Below are 19,645 nucleotides of genomic sequence, written 5' to 3'. Positions count from 1 at the left end.
AAAATGAAAAAGCAAAAATTTCTCTCCTTTTTTTAAAAAAATTAAAAAAAATAATTCTTATAATTTATTAACTAATTTTGAAAATAATTCTTAGTAGTATAATAAAAAAAAATAATTATTATTTAATTATGGTTAAATTAAATTAAAAATTTTTTTTTAGAATAAAAATAGTTTATAAATTTGTTTTTAATTTAAAACATTTAAATTCGAATTTTCCCGCGGAAATATAGTTTCATAATTTGCCACCGTGGCGTAAGTGTCGCAATGAATTTTTTGTTTGACGGAGTCGTCACATCATCATCATAATTTTCCCAATGCCTGTGTGTTATGTGTCTGTGTATTTTTAATATTCTGTGCGAAATTATCGAGGGGACAAGTCTATCTTTAAAAAAAAAAAAAAATAAAATATAATCGCGAAAATGTTTTTTACGCTTGGAGGAGGCGTTAGTTATTTTTTTTCAATTCATTTATTATAGGTCTCTCTCTCTCTATATATAGACAGAAAATTATTGAGGGAGAAAAAAAAAGATGCTGACAAATATAATTGCGCGATTAGATGAGTGTCAAAAGTTCGCGTGTGCATTTAGAAGAACTAACCTCCAAATTTTTTTTAGTACATTCAAAAATCACGGTCAACAATTAAATACAATCAATTGTTAGATTCGTTTGTTTGTTTCAATTTTCACATTAACAAATAAGAGTTTTGTAATTTTTTTTTTTTTCTACTTATATTTATAAATATAAAAAACGCAAGTTGTCGCGGTGAGAAATCGAGTTCGAGTCAATAAAAAAAGAAAAAAAAAAATTGTCAATTTTTCGAAAATTCGTTTACAGTTATTTTTTTACAATCTTCTTTTTTTCGTGTTTTCATAAAAGATTTTTTATTAAATGAGTGAATTATTAGAAATTTCGTGAAAATAGTTTTAAAAAAAAAAATTATTTTTTTTTCTGTTACAAGTGCGTCAAAGATGGGGAATTATTTTCCATTTCAATTTTTTGATGTTTTAATTTTTTGCCATTTCAAAGAAGACTGAGGATTTTTTCTAATAATATTGTAAAAAAAAATAAAATTTTTAAGGTACGTTCATTTTTTTCAAAGTTTTGTTATTTTTCGATTCAATTGTTTCTTATTATTTTTATTAATAATAATATTATTATTATTATTATTATATTTATATTTATTATTCATCATTAATATAAAACAAACTTTTTGTAACGGTCCGTTACTTTTTCTCTCTTCCGTGTGCATCTGAAACAAAAAAAAGGAACAATTATTATTATTATTATTATTATTATTCAAATAAATATAATTAATAAAATAATTTATTAATTTTTCTATTTTTTTAATTATTAAAAAAATTCCGTTTACAATTAAATAAAATAAAAAATAATTTATTATTCATTTTTTTATTTATAGAATTATTGATTAAAATTATAAAAATAAAATTACTAAATAAATACGTTTGAAATAAAAATTTAAAAAATATAAAATAGAATGTTAATTTGAATATAATAATAATAATAATAATAATAATAAATTTCCAAAAATTATAATTTGCTAAAAATTACTGCAAAAGTGACCATAAATTTCCAAAAATTGATAAATTACTAAAAAGTACCGCAAAAATGACCATAAATTTCCAAAAAATTATAAGTTACTAAAAATTACCTCAAAAATAACCATAAATTTCCGAAAAATTATCTCATAAGTTACCATAAATTTCTAAATATTATTTGCACGAATTTTCATAAAAATAAATAAATATATTTCCATAATTTTCCAAAAATTACTGCAAAAGTTATTATAATTTTCTATAATTTTCCAAAAATTATTATAAATTTCTATAATTTTCCAAAAATTACCCAAAAAATTATTATAAATTTTTATAATTTTCCAAAAATTACCTCATAAATTATTATAAATTTTCATAAATTACCGAATTTTATATAAATTCCGTTACAAGTGTTTGTAAATTTTCATAAATTTCAATAAATTTGAAAAATGTCCCTAAAAAAAAAAACCCTTATAAATTACTTCAAAGTTAAAAAACAATTTCTCTTTCCAATACATTTTTCTTCCCTTCAAAAAATCTAATTTTCTAAATTTTTATCAATGAAAAATTAATTTTGCTTCTTACAGACAAATATCATAAACAATGGACTTGAATAGTTGCATAGAAATAAGGAGGCTCAATAAAAATTGTGAATTTACAATGAAAAAAAAACGTCATATCGAATAGAACAAAAAAAAAATTTGCCATGTTAAAATTTATATAAAATAAAAATTGGTACGAATAATCGACCATTTTTTTATATATATATAAATAATCATTAATAATGCAGGCAAAAAAGCGTTATTTACTTTTATTTGTCACATGCGCATTTCTTGGATATTGTTATTTTGGTGGTTATAGATTAAAAAGTGATAAACCATCAACTAAATTAAATTTTCCCTACGATAAACTCCCGTCCTATATAACATTAAATGAAGAATTTTATGATAAAGATTTAAAAATAACAACAACAAATTTTCTTCAACAAACATCACAAAATATGCGCAATTGTCGAATGGAAACATGTTTTGATTTTACACGTTGTAAACAGGGTTTTACAGTTTATGTTTATCCAGTTGAGGATACAATAATTAGTCCATTGTATCAAAAAATACTCAATGTTATAACTGAATCACGTTATTATACAAGTGATCCAACAAAAGCATGTTTATTTGTACTTGCATTGGATACATTAGATAGAGATCCATTGTCAACAGAATTTATTCATAATTTACCAACAAAATTATTACGTTTACCATATTGGAATAGTGGTAAAAATCATTTGATATTTAATCTTTATTCGGGTACATGGCCCGATTATGCTGAGGATTCAATGGCATTTGAATTGGGTTATGCAATGTTGGCTAAAGCAAGTATGTCAATATCAAAATTAAGACCCGATTTTGATATATCAATACCATTATTTCAAAAACAACATCCAGAACGTGGCGGTGAATTGGGACAAGCGGCTGAAAATAGTTTTCCAAGTAATAAAAAATATGTCGCTGCATTTAAAGGGAAAAGATATGTTCATGGTATTGGATCAGAAACACGTAATTCACTTTATCATTTGCATAATGGTAAAGATTTGGTATTTGTCACAACATGCCGTCATGGAAAATCATGGAGAGAATTACAGGATGAACATTGTCAACAGGATAATCAGGAATATGATACGTGAGTGAATTTTTGAGAATTTTTGTTTGTTTTAATTAATTGTTTTCTGCTTTTTTTTCTTCTTTGTTCTAGAAAATTGGAGTTGTTGATTCAAAAGGTTGTGTAAATAAATATTTATCAAAAATTTACTGCAATTTACAAAATAGTAAATTTCATTTTTGTAAAAGAGGATACTGATTATTATACTACTGAAGAATTATTAAAAAAGGGGGTACTGAACACTATACTACTGAAGAATTATAAAAAAGGGGGTACTGAACATTATACTACTGAAGAATTAAAAAAGGGGGTACTGAACATTATACTACTGAAGAATTTAAAAAAGGGGGTACTGATCATTATACTACTGAAGAATTATAAAAAAAGGGGGTACTGAACACTATACTACTGAAGAATTTAAAAAAGGGGGTACTGATCATTATGCTACTGAAGAATTATAAAAAAAGGGGGTACTGAACATTATACTACTGAAGATATTAAAAAAGGGGGTACTGAACATTATACTACTGAAGAATTATAAAAAAGGGGGTACTGAATATTATACTACTGAAGAATTTAAAAAAGGGGGTACTGATCATTATGCTACTGAAGAATTATAAAAAAAGGGGGTACTGAACATTATACTACTGAAGATATTAAAAAAGGGGGTACTGAACATTATACTACTGAAGAATTATAAAAAAGGGGGTACTGAATATTATACTACTGAAGATATTAAAAAAGGGGGTACTGATCATTATACTACTGAAGAATTATAAAAAGGGGGGTACTGATCACTATACTACTGAAGAATTATAAAAAAAGGGGTACTGAACACTATACTACTGAAGAATTATAAAAAAGGGGGTACTAATTACTATACTACTGAAGAATTATAAAAAAGGGGGTACTGAACATTATACTACTGAAGAATTTAAAAAAGGGGGTACTGATCATTATGCTACTGAAGAATTATAAAAAAAGGGGGTACTGAACATTATACTACTGAAGATATTAAAAAAGGGGGTACTGAACATTATACTACTGAAGAATTATAAAAAAGGGGGTACTGAATATTATACTACTGAAGAATTTAAAAAAGGGGGTACTGATCATTATGCTACTGAAGAATTATAAAAAAAGGGGGTACTGAACATTATACTACTGAAGATATTAAAAAAGGGGGTACTGAACATTATACTACTGAAGAATTATAAAAAAGGGGGTACTGAATATTATACTACTGAAGATATTAAAAAAGGGGGTACTGATCATTATACTACTGAAGAATTATAAAAAGGGGGTACTGATCACTATACTACTGAAGAATTATAAAAAAAGGGGTACTGAACACTATACTACTGAAGAATTATAAAAAAGGGGGTACTAATTACTATACTACTGAAGAATTATAAAAAAGGGGGTACTGAACATTATACTACTGAAGAATTATAAAAAGGGGGGTACTGATCACTATACTACTGAAGAATTATAAAAAGGGGGTACTGAACATTATACTACTGAAGAATTATAAAAAGGGGGGTACTTATTACTATACTACTGAAGAATTATAAAAAAAGAGAATACTGATCATTATACTGCTGAAGATTTGGAAATTAAAAAATTTTTTTTTGAAAAAGATATATATTTTCTATTAAAATTTTTTCAATTGAACAGTTTTAACAAACAGTAACATTAACTTATAATTAATAAGTCAATTTAAATGCCGGTTTTATGTAATAAACATCTACTTCATTGCTTTTTATCCATTTTAATATTAATTAGTATATCAGAGGCGTAAGATTATAGATTATTACTTGACACTATTTTTTTAATACTTGACCTTTGATAAAGACATTTAAAAAAAAAATGATAAAACAATAATTTCAATATACGATATGTCAATTTAATTAGTAAAATAATTTCCTACAGTTTTCTAGTACAATTTTTTTTTAAAATAAATTAATTTTTTTTGCGAATACAAAAAATGATAAAAAATTTTTTTTTCTCAAGAATCCCGTTTTACAAATTAATAAATAATTAAAAAACTCGTAATTTATTTTTTCTATCAAAAGATATTTAATAAAATCTTTTGGAATATTTTAAAATTTTCCTTCGCGATAAAAATTAATTAGATAAAACAAAAAATTAGACTTTGGATTTAATTTTACGGGTTATTGCAAATTATTTTTGTATTTAACTTCATTGAAAAAAATTCTAGGAAGATGTTAATTATTTATCAAGTAGAGTAGAAATAAAGAAAGCAATGAATATGTAGATATTTATTATTTTTTATTAATGATTTATTAATTATTACATTCTCATTATAAATGAGAAAGTATTTTATATTAATATTAATTATAAATTAATTATTTTTTATTAACTATTTAACAATTGTTAATTATTAATAGTTATTAATTAATTATTATTAATTAATACTTATTTTTAACTAATAGTTATTAATTAATACATATTATTAGTTAATAGTTATTAATAATTAACAATTATATTAATAATAGTAATTTAATTAATATTTTAAAAACAAGTTCAATTTAATTTTTTTCATAAATTTCATTTATATTAAAATTTTCTATTTCTAATAAAGTCGTTCTTTGCCCCTCCGTGTGATAAAAAAAAAAGCAAACACCATTTGAATCACAGCTTCCACTTGAAAAATTTTTAAAGTATAGTCAATGGGTTTTTTTTAAGAAGAAAAATTACACTCTTCTTTTTGCAGATATGATTATGAAATTCTCTTGATGAATGCCACATTTTGTTTGGTTCCCCGCGGTCGTAGACTTGGTAGCTTTCGTTTCTTGGAAGCATTGAGGGCTGGCTGTATTCCCGTTATACTCAGCAATGGGTGGGCACTTCCTTTTCACGATCGTATTGACTGGAATCAAGCGGTTATATTCACCGACGAGAGGCTTCTTCTACAAGTTCGTAGAATAAAAATAGCACTCCTTTTTTTTCATCTTCTTTTAAAATTTACTACAACGAATATTTTTTTTTTCTCCCCTTTTGCAGATTCCAGATATAGTGAGATCTGTTTCGAATACAAAAATTCTCAAATTAAGACAACAAACACAATTTTTATGGGAACGTTATTTCTCATCTATTGAGAAAGTTATTTTCACCGTATTTGAGGCAAGCGGAAAAAAATTGTTTATTGAACTCTTTTTTTTTTTTTTTTTTTTTGATTGTGAAATTTATTTTCTTTCTTTCATCCGTAGAGTATACGAGAGAGATTACCATGGGAGGGTTCGAGGGAGGGTATTATTTGGAATACAAGTCCTGGAGCATTGGCAATTTTACCACAATTCGCTGATAGTCAACAGGAATTACCATTTACAAGTAGTAATCCGGGTAATACATTTACAGCGATTATTTATTCACAATTGGGTTCAACTGCTGTTCTTTATCGTTTATTAAAAAGTCTCGCCAAGTGTAAATATTTAGATAAGGTGGGTTTCTTCGTTTTTTTTTTTTTTTTTTAATTAAATTTCAATTTAGAAAATGAGAAAAAAAAAAATATTCCCTCTTACAGATTATTTTAATGTGGAACTCGGACATTCCATTGCCGAGAAAACCACGTTGGCAGGGAATCAAAGCGACAATACTTGTGGTTTCTGCCGATGGGATATCACATCGATTTTATCCCCATCCACAAATCAAAACTAGTGCCATATTATCATTAGATGAGGATGCAACACTCAATACTGATGAAATTGATTTTGCCTTTAATGTTTGGCAATCATTTCCCGAAAGAATTGTTGGATATCCAGCGAGATCTCATTATTGGGACGATTCAAAGGTAAAAATAGGAGAAAACAATTGTTTTTTTTCGTTTAGAAATAGTTGGAATTTTTCTTTATAGTTGGTATAGTGTTTTTGGTTTTGATTTTTCGTAAGGTTTAATAAATGAAAATTTTTTTTATTCAAAAATAGAGATCGTGGGGCTATACGAGTAAATGGACAAATGATTATAGTATAGTATTGACTGGGGCAGCTTTTTATCATCGTTACTATAATACACTTTATACGGAACTATTGAGTTCGACATTGCACAAAACAGTTGAACAATCACAAAATTGTGAGGATATTTTGATGAATTTTCTCGTTAGCCATGTGACACGACGCCCTCCGATTAAAGTCACACAACGTAAATTGTACAAAGACACAACGGCCGCTGGTATCAGGTAGATAAATTTTCTTCACCCCTTTTATTATTCAATTTTTTTTTTTATTTCTATTCTTTCCCTTATCAAAAAGGTTTTTAATTTTTTTAATGAAAAAAAATATATTTGACTAAACGGTTACCGGGGTAACAGTTATCATAGTAACGGTTGCTGGGGTAACAGTTACCATAGTAACGGTTGCTGGGGTAACAGTTACCATAGTAACGGTTGCTGGGGTAACAGTTACCATAGTAACGGTTGCTAGGGTAATAATTACCGTAGTAACGGTTTCTAGGGTAACAATCACCATAGTAACGGTTACTAGGGTAACAGTTACCACAGTAACGGTTGCTAAGGCATCGGTTACCACAGTAACGGTTACTAGAGTAACAGTTACCACAGTAACCATTACTATGGTAATTGTTCGATATTCAAATACCAAAAATAGTTAAAATAATACAAATTTTTTTTTTTCTTTAAATTAATTTAATAAAAAAAAAATAAAAATGATTTATTAGGTCGCCGTGGAACGATCCCGATCATTTTATTCAACGGCAAACATGTATGAATACATTTGTCGCAGTGTTTGGTTATATGCCATTGTTAAGATCAAATTTAAGATTGGATCCAATGCTCTTCAAAGATCCCGTAAGCAACATGCGCAAAAAATATAGACAAATTGAATTAGTTAGTAATTAGATTTTTAATTATATTGTATAGCCGAATGATGATGACAATGTGACGTTATAATATTATTGTAGAATATAATTAGAATCAAATTTTTGTTGAATGTGTACAAAAAAAAAAAAAGAAAAGAAGAGACGTGGTCACCGTTTTTTTTTCTCTCTTTCAGATCTGTTTATATTTTTTACTTTTTCTTTTTTGATAATATTTTTCAGTATATATTATAATTATGTTTTATTTAAAAAAAAAAAAAAACGGTGACGAGATGAGGCTATATTAGAAGGATCATACTTTAAATTATTCATTTACAATTTATTACTGACTATTATTTTTATTAATATTATTATTAAAATTATAATAATTATTAAATTATTATTATAGTTAATTTTATTATTATTATTATTATTATTATTTTTACTATCGTTACAATCATAATAATAATAATAATAATAATAATAATTTTAATTATAATAAAAATTAATATGATAATTATTATTATTGATTGTTTCGATTATATTAATTGTGGGAATTTTATATACATATATTTATATATAAATTATAAATTATATTTAGCGAGATTATCTCGTGCATCAAAGGAGCGGTGGCATTTATTATAATGATAATAATAATTTTTTTTTTTCGACACCTGATGCTAGAGACGACTGTGGCAGCGACGATTCAATACGTTACCAAATTAATTGATTTAATTATTGATATATTGATGAAAATTATTATATATGTACATAAAAAAGTCGATTATGTGTAGCTACTAATATACAATATATATTATTATTATTATTATTATTATTATTATTATATTATTTTTTTAACAGATTCAATTTCCGATGTTCCTCTTCAATCCTGTGATTTTCCTGATAATCATGAGATTTCCTATAATGAATATCCATTTCCAGAGGTTCGAAAAAAAAAACTGTAAATTCAAGAAATAATTATTCTTTTAAGGTTAGATAAAAAAAAATTATTTATATTTTTATTTTAACAGATGTTTTTTTTTTTTTACCATAAATTATATTTATTTATTTATTTATTTAATACAATAGTGTACCCGCGGTTTCTTTATATAGAATATATTCTATATTTAAAAAAAATGTTTAAATTAAATTTTTATCAATTTGAAAATTATAATAATAAATTTAATAGTTAATTTTTTTTTAATTTTTTAAATATTTTGAAATTTTTTCAAAGTATTTTAAATAAGAGCGCCTTTTTCGATCAATGTGAGTTATTGCGCATGCGCAGTTTGCGTTTGGTCTTTAGCATAACAGCGCCTCTATATTTCATTATTTACATCAATTTCTTTTCTACTCAACAGGTATATTAATATGAAGAACGCTGAAAATTGTCCAAAAAAAAATTTGAAAATTATTATGCGCGCATCCACGCCACGTGTTTTTTTCTAAAATTTAATTTTTTTTTAGTTTTTCGGGAGTGTTCATATTATTATTATTTTTTTTTTTTGCCTTTTAAATCCGCAATCAAAATAGTTTTAGTTTTTTAAAAAATTAAAGTGTTTATTTTTATTAAAATTATCAAGATTATTCGTGTAATATATATTTAAAATCGCGAGTGTTTTTTTCCAAAATATATTTTTGTGAAGAAGTTAACAGATTGAAGATCACGTGGAAACAGAGACTGATAATGCTGACTGTATTATTGTAAGTTTAAAACAAGTTTTCTAAAATTATAATTTAATTTTTATTTCTATTTAAAATTTTTTTTTTTTAATAGGCAAAAAATAATTTAAATGCGTTTTAACAATATTGTTTTATTTATTTTTGTATAATTTAAATTATTTTCTATATATAGCAGAATTTTTTTTTACTAAATTTCTCAGCCAATTTTTTATTTTCAAAAATTCGTTTAAAAATTTTTTTTCCTATATTTTTATATAAATACTTGAATTTATTCAAAAAATTTTCTCATATGATAAATATGTATTAACTGTCGATAACTATTATATTTAACAAATATGGTAATTGAAATGAGATTTTCGGAATCTTAAAAATTAATTTTCCAATTATCATTTGTTGATAAAAACAATTTACTAATTTACCGACAGGTTATTTAAAAAAAAAAATACAATTTAATATATTATAAATAATTTTCTTATAATTAAATCGTGAATTACGAAAAGGGGGTTCAACTTGAAAAAGCGCAAGTGTCATTTTCGCAGAACAAACGATAGTGAAAATGACACTTACGGTTTTTTTTTAGAGTTGAGCCCTATTCGAAAGGTTCAATTCTGGATATTTTACATTCAAATGTTAATTTAAATTATATCATTTTATTTTAAATTCAATGGTTTACATATTTAATAATGATTATTTTATAATCAAGTTTTACATTTATTTGATTAATAATATACATAAGAAAACAATAATAATATACTCTCTAAATCTAAATTAGTAGTTTTCTACTACGTTTACCAATAGAATTAGTAACAGTTTTGACAAATTTTTCGTAAAAAACTACTAATTGGTAGTAGAAAACTAATAATTTATGGGGTAAATAGTATTTTTTACTATTTCAAATTAATAAGTCAATTGACTCCATGAATTAGTAGTTTTCTACTAGCAATTAGTGGTTTTGTAGGGTTTCGTGGCCCAGGGCCGAAAGCCTTTATAGTTTCGAATTGGCGTCCATCCGTTCGTCCGTCGTACATGGTAACCGTTTCCATGGCAACAGTTTCCATGGCAACAGTTACTATGGTAACAATTGGTTTCTAAGGCGACAGTTACTTTAGTAACAGTTGGTTTCTATAGCAAAAGTTACTATGGCAACAGTTACTTACTATGGCAAAAGTTACGATGGCAACAGTTACTTACAATGGCAAAAGTTGCCATGGCAATAGTTACGATGGCAACAGTTACTATGGCAAAACTTACTTACTATGTCAAAAGTTACATGGTAATTGTTACGATGGCAACAGTTACTATGTCAAAAGTTACTTACTGTGGCAAAAGTTACTATGGCAATATAATTACTATGGTAACAGTTACTTACTATGGCAATAGTTACTGTGACAAAAGTTACTATGGCAATAGTTACTATGGTAACAGTTACTTCCTATGGCAAAAGTTACTATGGCAATAGTTACTATGGCAATAGTTACTATGGTAACAGTTACTATGGTAACAGTTACTTACTATGGCAATAGTTACTATGGTAACAGTTACTTACTATGGCAAAAGTTACTATGGCAATAGTTACTTACTATAGCAAAAGTTACTATGGCAATAGTTACTATAGCAATAGTTACTATGGCAATAGTTACTGTGACAAAAGTTACTATGGCAAAAGTTACTATGGCAATAGTTACTATGGTAACAGTTACTTACTATGGTAACAGTTACTTACTATGGCAATAGTTACTATGGTAACAGTTACTTACTATGGCAATAGTTACTATGGCAAAAGTTACTATGGTAATAGTTACGATGGCAACAGTTACTATGGCAAAAGTTACTATGGTAATAGTTACTTTTTATGGCAATAGTTACTATGTCAACAGTTACTTACTATGGCAAAAGTTATTTTTCAATTATTTTTCAGTTATTTATTCAAATAACTTTTGATCTGAATTTAAAAAGCCACGAAACCCTAGATGTAGGCGCAACTTTTTTTTTTCCTGATTTTTTTTTTTTTTTTTATTAAGAATTAGTCATAACTGTTACTAATTCAATTGCTAAACAAATAGGCATTCTTTCATTAGTTGAAAACTATACTAATTCAAATTTAGAGAGTATAGTAATAGTAATAAGTAAAAATGAAATAAAAAAAAAAAAATATTTTTATTTAATATTTAAAATTTTTTTCTTCATCCCACTTAATGTTACTGATTTGGTACAAATACCGATACTGTACAATAAAATCTTGCTGGTTTACCCAAAAGCGTACTTCTATAAATAATGTCTAGTGAACTATTTACTGACATCAGGCTAAATGATCCAGTTCCACAATATATTTGAGGTATAAGATTTGCAATAGGTGCACCGGGATTTGTGTAAACATCTAAAGATTGAGTGGCACAAAGAAGCTGAAATTAATATATATATATATATAGTTAATGAAAAAAAAATATTCTTGAGTTTTTTAAGAATAGCAAAAGATTTATAATTGAAACAAGTAAAACTTTTGTTAATATAGTGAAACATTTCGCTGTTTCAGCTAAATTTTTTTTTTTCCTTCTTAAAATGTTTAAATTGAGGGTTCTTTTTTTTGGGGGGTGGGGGCACTAATTACAATTTTAATAGTCAAATTTTTTCTAAAAAAAAAAAAAAAAAAAAATTGTTGAAAAAAAAGTTTTTTATGCTAAAAATTTATAAGCGATACTGAAAGGGTTAAGATTATTTTTTGTTATAAATATATGTTATATCACTTACCGAAGAAGGTACATCAAACTCATTACATGTCATATTAACACGAGCGTTAGCATCAGTCGCGACGTGCCATGTGCAATGTTCAGCTCCAGAATTTTTATTTGGATAATTAGTATTTCTTATAGATTCTGTTGCTGAAATTATATAACGTTGTAAAATTTTAATAATTAATCTATAAAAATTTTTTAAAATAATTATAAGTAGAGTAAAAATTTAAGAACAGCAGATTTAAGTGTAATAATTATATTATTATTTATCATTTCAAAATTTATAGCTGATTAAAATTTAAAAAAAAATAAAAATTTTTTGAATAGTTACATGCTAATAATGTTCAGTGAATAAATGAAATGAAAATGAAAAAAATAATCGACTATTTATCTATATAATGTTTATTTAAAATTTTAATTGGTATAAAAAAAAGTTTTTTTGAATCAATTAGATTAGATCTAGTTAGATTAAAAAAGTATATGTATCATAAAGTATATAAATAAGATACTAACATAAAATAGTCGTTAACGATATTCCAAAATCGCATTCATTATCTTGTGCATTACTTTTATTTATTAGAATGAGAATAAATAAAAAGTAGAGAGTTGATGAAATTTCTGAAAATAAAAATTTTACTTTTTTTTTTAAAAACTTATATTTATATATATATATATTTTATATTTATTTCTTATATAAGTGATCCAATAGCAAAAATGTGAACATTGAATTTTTTTTGGAAAATTAAAAAATATTTTTCAATTTATTTTTTTGAAAGACCCTTTTTTTTATCACTTTAAAATGCGAAGCTTATAATGTATACTTGTAATAAACAAATTAAAGCAAAAAAAAAAAAAACTAACATTTTGTTTAATTTGTTTATTAAAAAATTTTTTTTAATTGGATCATTTTAGAAATTTTGCCCCATTTATATATACATATATATGTTCTATATGGGGTATTCCACGCCAAATCAGACACCATTTTATTTTTTTTTTTTAATTTAATTTAAAATTGATACAATTTTTAAGAAATTTATTATAAAGCATTAAAAAAAAAAAAAGAAAAATCATTAAAAAAATAAGTGTTATAATAATATATTTTTAAAATATATTTTTAAATAAAATATAAAAGTTGATATTACCAAAATAACGAAAACCTTGCGTTAATCGATTAACAAACATTTTTTCAGTTGTTATATTTTTCAACAAATATAATTATTTTTCTTTCAAATTGTTTCTCTCTCTATACATATATATATATATATATATATATATATATATAATATGTTTTGAGTATTATCAAACTATGATGATTTGTAATTTTTTATCCAACGTTTATATAGTCACGAATTTTGCTATTTAAAATGTTTATAATGCATGAAAAAAAAAATTTACATTAAATTAAGAATATTTAGATGCTATTATTTGTTGAAATAATGATTAAAACTAAATTATATTATCATTCAATAATGTTTGTTTAAAAATTTAATTTTAGAATTTACTTTTTTACACGTGTATGTTAATTTGCCAAATTTTTTTTTTTCGATAACTACGCAATTATTTGAATGAAAATATAATTTACTTAAAGTTAAATTTAAAACTATTCTATTTATAAAATTATAATATATTTAATATTTAAAAATTTCATGAAAATTTGAAGGTAAATTTTTATATGATAATCAAAAATATATTATTTATTTATATATATATACTAGGGGGGGGGGCTTTTTTGGTTTTTGTGGCCTTTTATAATCTATTTTCAATTTATTTTCATTTTTTGATCATTTTCCTCTGAAATTTGACCTAAATTTTAAGGTTATGTTTGTTTCTTGATTGTTTCCCGCCAAAGTAACATAACCTCAAAATTTAGGTCATTTTTAGCGAAAATTTCTACATAACTCTCAACGAAAGGAATTGCGGCTATATTCCTCGGAAAGTGCCCCCTGGAAGTTCTATCAGAATTCCGTCGGAATTCCAGTGGGGTTCCAAATAATTTCCGATAATATTCCGATGGAATTCCGATTAATTTTTTTTCAAAATTTTTAGAGTCCTTATTCTGTCAGAATTCCGTCGGAATCCCATCGGAAATTCTTTGGAACTCCAATGGAATTCCGACGGAATTACGTTGGAAGTTCCGGGGGAATTCTGATACAACTTCCAGGGGGCACTTTCCGGGGAATCTTTCCAAGTGGGAAACTATACTACTGAAAGTGGTTCAATAGGGCTTTAAGAACATTTTTTTGTAGAATTAATAAATCTTTTGCAATTAAAACTACTACTTTAAGTATAGTAGATTTTACTACTTAAAATAGGAAAATAAAATTATTTTTTATTTATAATTGTTTATTATCAGTAGAATTGACTTTTTCATCCTCTCTCCTATACTGACGCTTATTTTATGCCCTAACGATTATGTAACTAATAGAGAAAATTTCTAACCGACGGGAATTGAACCCTCGACCCTAATGCTCGCTATCCGATACCTTAACCGACTAACCACGCACGCTCTCGCTACGACAGTCTGAAAATTACTCGAAAACTACTATCTTTTTTAAGTTTTGAGTTCCCACTTGGAAAGATTCCCCGGAAAATGCCCCCTTGAGGTTCTATCAGAATTCCGCCGGAACTTCCAACGTAATTCCGTCGGAATTCCATTGGAGTTCCAAAGAATTTCCGATGGGATTCCGACGGAATTCTGACAGAATTGGAACTCTAAAAATTTTGAAAAAAAAAATTAATCGGAATTCCGTCGGAATCCCATCGGAAATTCTATGGAACTCCGATGGAATTCCGACGGAATTACGTTGGAAGTTCCGGCGGAATTCTGATAGGGATTGTAAATTTTTCATCTTTTAATTATATTATAAGTTGTTTAATATTGCATAGTGCAGTAAAATCCTACTACTTAAAATGATAGTTTTAATTGCAAAGGATTTGTTAATTCTACAACAATAATGTTCTTAAAACCTATTGTACCACTTTGAGTAATAAAATCTTCTACTTAAAGTAGTAGTTTTAACTGGAAACGATTTGTAAATTCTACATCAAAAATTTTCTTTTAGTTTATGTATTTAGTTTAACTACATATTTACGTAAAATCAACTATTACTTATTAACTTCTTAAAAATAGTTACATTAACTACATCAACATGTTTAGATTATCTAAAAAAAAGTAGTTATTTTAACTACTTTCTATAGTCAAAACTACCCAATGGTAGTTGAATTTGCAACCTTTTTTTCATTGTATTCATAATAAAACAATAATAATAATTAAAAATCGATTGATATTTATTTTGTAAAATAAAATTTGTTTTTTTAAATTAAAATTAAAAAAAATTTATAATTATTAATGTATTTGAAGTGTATATATTTATTCTTTTGTATATAAAATTATAGTTTTATGAAAAAACTTACAAAATTACTAATATAAGAATATGTCGAAACTAATATATTAAAATATATTAAAAAAAAAAAAAAAATTATTCAATACATATTATAATCAATTAGAGTTCGAAAAAAATGCTCGGGTCTAATGGACCCATTGTGCCAATTGAGGGTTAAAATTTTTTTTTTTTCCTTCATCCCTCTCTTACTGTTACTTTTTTATGATTAAACAATATTTAGTGCACAATTAAATCTTGCTGGTCCACCTAAAAGCGTACTTCTATAAATCACTCTTAATGTATTATTTGTTGATATTAGAGAAAATGATCCACTTCCACAAAATACTTGAGGTACAAGATTTCCCACACTTTTGGGATTTGTGTACACATTAAAAGATTGAGTGGCACAAAGAAGCTGAAAATAATATATATTATTATTATTATTATTATTTTTTTATTTTTTTCAAAAACTTATATCAAAAAAAAATTTAGAAGCAACGATATTGAAAACCCTTGAGTAACAATATATAGTTTGAAATGATTTTTTTTTTTTTTTTTTTTTTTTTTCTCTTAAATGTCCAGTTTTTTCTAATTATGAAAGGGTTTGGATTATTTTTTGTCATATATATGTTATATCACATACCGAAGAAGGTACAGTAAACTCTTGACAATTTAAAGAAACCCTCCTATCAATCCAGGTATAGACTTCCCATATGCAATACACACTTCCAGAAATTGTTCCTGGATAATTAGGATTTCTGAAATACTCTGTAACTGAAATTTGTAACGTTAAAAAATTTATTATTACTCTTAAAAAATTTATAAATAATTATAAATAGAGTAAAAATTTAAGCACAGCAGATTTAAGTGTAATCAATTGCTGTGCTAACACTCAAATAACTACTCCTTTTATTATTATTATTATTATTATTATTATTATTATTGTTATTATATATTAAGTATTATTATTTATCATTTCAAAGTTTATAGCTGTTTAAAATTGTTTAAAAATAATTATTTGTATAGTTACATACGATAAAAATTTTGAATATTTTCTATTAAAAATTATTTTTGTTTCATTTAGATCAAATCTATTGTTAGATTAAGAGAATATGTATCAATTTCTAAATCTGAATTAGTAAAAATATTTATTAATTTAAATTAGTGCTCTCTAAATTTGAATTAGTAAAAATTTTAACTAATTTGAATTAGTGACTCACTTTTTGTTATCGAATTAGTAAAATTTTACTAATTATTAGTAACTTTTACTAATAATTAGTGAAATTTAACTAATTCAATAGCAAAAAGTGAGTCACTAATTCAAATTAGTAAAAATTTTCACTAATTCAGATTTAGAGAGTGACTCACTATTTGCTTTAGAATTAGTAAAATTTTACTAATTGTTAGTAATAGTTACTAATAATTAGTAAAATTTAACTAATTCTAAAGCAAAAAAAAAAGTAAGTCACTAATTCAAATTATAGTAAACATACTAATTCAGATTTAGAGAGTATAAAGTATATAAGTAAGATACTTACTTGCTTCTTCCTCCAATTTTTGCAAATAATGGCAATCTTCTTGAGAATTACATTTATTTATTAGAATGAGAATAAATAAAAAATAGAGAATTGACGAAATTTCTGAAAATAAAAATTTTACATTTTTTTAACTCATATATATATATTTTTTTCTGTTTCTTTCTCCTCTTTTAAATAGTGCAAAAATTTTTTTTTTTTTAAATTCATAATTTACCCCCTTTTTTTGAAAATTAAAATTTTGTTTTTTACCGTTTACGAAAAAAATAAATTTAGGAAATAATTGTTATAGTAATATATTTTTATATTATATAAATATATAGAAATTGCTATTACCAAAATAACGAGAACCTTGCGCTAATCGATTTACAAACATTTTTTCAATTGTTATATTTTTCAATAAAAATAATTATTTTTCTTTCAAATTGTTTCTCTCTCTCTCTATACATATATATAATATGTTTTGAGTATTATCAAAATATGATGATTTGTAATTTTTTATCCAACGTTTATATAGTTACAAATTTTGCTATTTATAATGTTTATAATGCATGAAAAAAAAATTTACATTAAATTAAGAATATTTAGATGCTATTATTTGTTGAAATAATGATTAAAATTAAATTATATTATCATTCAATAAATGTTTGTTTAAAATTTAATTTTAGAATTTATTTTTTACACGTGTATGTTAATTTGCCAAATTTTTTTTTCGATAACTACGCAATTATTTGGTGAAAATTAATTTACTTTAAAGTTAAATTTAAAATTATTCTATCTATAAAAATTATATATATTATAAAAATGACATGAAATTTGAAAGTAAATTTGTTATATGATAATTAAAAATATATTTCCTTATATATATATATATATATATATATATATATATATATATATATACATACATTAGGGGGCCTTCCTTCCCCCTGATTTTAATTGTTTTTGTAGATGGCCTTATGACCTATTTCGAGTTAAAGTTTGGACAATTTCTGGAATTTAAAACTATTATTAATATTTTACTATTTATTTTTTTAAATGTTATTTCCAATTTTTATTATTTTTAATTTTTAAAACAAAATTTATCTAATTTTTTAAATTTTCCTGCAAAAATTTGACCTACATTTAAAATTATGTTTGTTTTTTGGGCATTTTTCTGTAAAGTTTGACCTAAATTTTGAGTTCACCATACATTTTTTGTTCAGAACTTTCTTCTAAATACTATGGTTATATTCCGAAAAGAATATCTGGAAAATTTAATTTTTTGATATTTTTCTCTACTTTACTTAATTGTACCTCAGCATCCGCTGGACCAATCAGAAAGAGCGTCATACATTTTTTGTTCGAGACTCCCGGGTTAAGAATTTGGCGGTATTCCCGAACGATTATCTCGCGAATTTAATTTTTCGAAATTTTTTCCGAATTTGTTTTCTAGTTTAGCTCAGCATCCGCTGGACCAATCAAAAAGTGCGCCATACATTTTTTGTTCAGAACTTTCTTCTAATCACTATGGCGGTAATCCCGAACAATTATCTTGCAAATTTAATTTTTTGAAAATTTTTCCAAATTATTTTTGAGTGTAGCTCAGCATCCGCTGGACCAATCAAAAAGTGCGCCATATATTTTTTGTTCGAGACTCCCGGGTTAAGAATTTGGCGGTATTCCCGAACGATTATCTCGCGAATTTAATTTTTCGAAATTTTTTCCGAATTTGTTTTCTAGTTTAGCTCAGCATCCGCTGGACCAATCAAAAAGTGCGCCATACATTTTTTGTTCAGAACTTTCTTCTAATCACTATGGCGGTAATCCCGAACAATTATCTTGCAAATTTAATTTTTTGAAAATTTTTCCAAATTATTTTTGAGTGTAGCTCAGCATCCGCTGGACCAATCAAAAAGTGCGCCATATATTTTTTGTTCGAGACTCCCGGGTTAAGAATTTGGCGGTATTCCCGAACGATTATCTCGCGAATTTAATTTTTCGAAATTTTTTCCGAATTTGTTTTCTAGTTTAGCTCAGCATCCGCTGGACCAATCAAAAAGTGCGCCATATATTTTTTGTTCGAGACTCCCGGGTTAAGAATTTGGCGGTATTCCCGAACGATTATCTCGCGAATTTAATTTTTCGAAATTTTTTCCGAATTTGTTTTCTAGTTTAGCTCAGCATCCGCTGGACCAATCAAAAAGTGCGCCATACATTTTTTGTTCAGAACTTTCTTCTAATCACTATGGCGGTATTCCTGAACGATTATCTTGCAAATTTAACTTTT

General features: G+C 25.2%; 3 protein-coding genes across 4 annotated transcripts; 1 reads left to right on the top strand and 2 right to left on the bottom strand.

Annotated features, from left to right (window-relative positions):
- The first annotated feature begins 309 nt into the window (after positions 1 to 309).
- Positions 310 to 8,878, top strand: LOC127289685 (exostosin-1). 2 transcript variants are annotated; one of them, XM_051317774.1, is made up of 9 exons: positions 310 to 443; positions 959 to 1,078; positions 2,141 to 3,230; positions 5,947 to 6,148; positions 6,237 to 6,356; positions 6,443 to 6,673; positions 6,757 to 7,023; positions 7,158 to 7,408; positions 7,906 to 8,878. In XM_051317774.1, the coding sequence occupies exons 3-9, from the start codon at positions 2,338 to 2,340 to the stop codon at positions 8,084 to 8,086; spliced, it is 2,145 nt and encodes a 714-aa protein (XP_051173731.1). In that variant the 5' UTR covers positions 310 to 443; positions 959 to 1,078; positions 2,141 to 2,337; the 3' UTR covers positions 8,087 to 8,878. The 2 variants fall into 2 exon arrangements, with proteins under 2 accessions (XP_051173731.1, XP_051173730.1); XM_051317773.1 differs by having other exon boundaries at positions 316 to 655.
- A 1,478-nt stretch (positions 8,879 to 10,356) lies between these two features.
- Positions 10,357 to 13,762, bottom strand: LOC127289694 (zinc metalloproteinase nas-39-like). Its single transcript, XM_051317788.1, has 4 exons — positions 13,601 to 13,762; positions 12,972 to 13,076; positions 12,475 to 12,605; positions 10,357 to 12,128 (listed from the first exon to the last, which is right to left on the bottom strand). The coding sequence occupies exons 1-4, from the start codon at positions 13,638 to 13,640 to the stop codon at positions 11,925 to 11,927; spliced, it is 480 nt and encodes a 159-aa protein (XP_051173745.1). The 5' UTR covers positions 13,641 to 13,762; the 3' UTR covers positions 10,357 to 11,924.
- Positions 13,763 to 15,794: 2,032 nt separating this feature from the next.
- LOC127289695 (CUB and zona pellucida-like domain-containing protein 1) lies at positions 15,795 to 17,880 on the bottom strand. Its single transcript, XM_051317789.1, has 4 exons — positions 17,713 to 17,880; positions 17,380 to 17,481; positions 16,485 to 16,615; positions 15,795 to 16,256 (listed from the first exon to the last, which is right to left on the bottom strand). Exons 1-4 carry the CDS (start codon positions 17,750 to 17,752, stop codon positions 16,068 to 16,070), a joined length of 462 nt encoding a protein of 153 aa, XP_051173746.1. The 5' UTR covers positions 17,753 to 17,880; the 3' UTR covers positions 15,795 to 16,067.
- Between the last annotated feature and the right edge of the window lie 1,765 nt (positions 17,881 to 19,645).

This window comes from Leptopilina boulardi, unplaced genomic scaffold (assembly GCF_019393585.1).
Source record: "Leptopilina boulardi isolate dan_hultmark-lab unplaced genomic scaffold, ZJU_Lbou_2.1 LbouV2_5, whole genome shotgun sequence".
NCBI lineage: Eukaryota > Metazoa > Arthropoda > Insecta > Hymenoptera > Figitidae > Leptopilina > Leptopilina boulardi.
The sequence above is the reverse complement of the archived record's forward strand: the minus strand, read 5'-3'. Positions and strand labels throughout refer to the sequence as shown.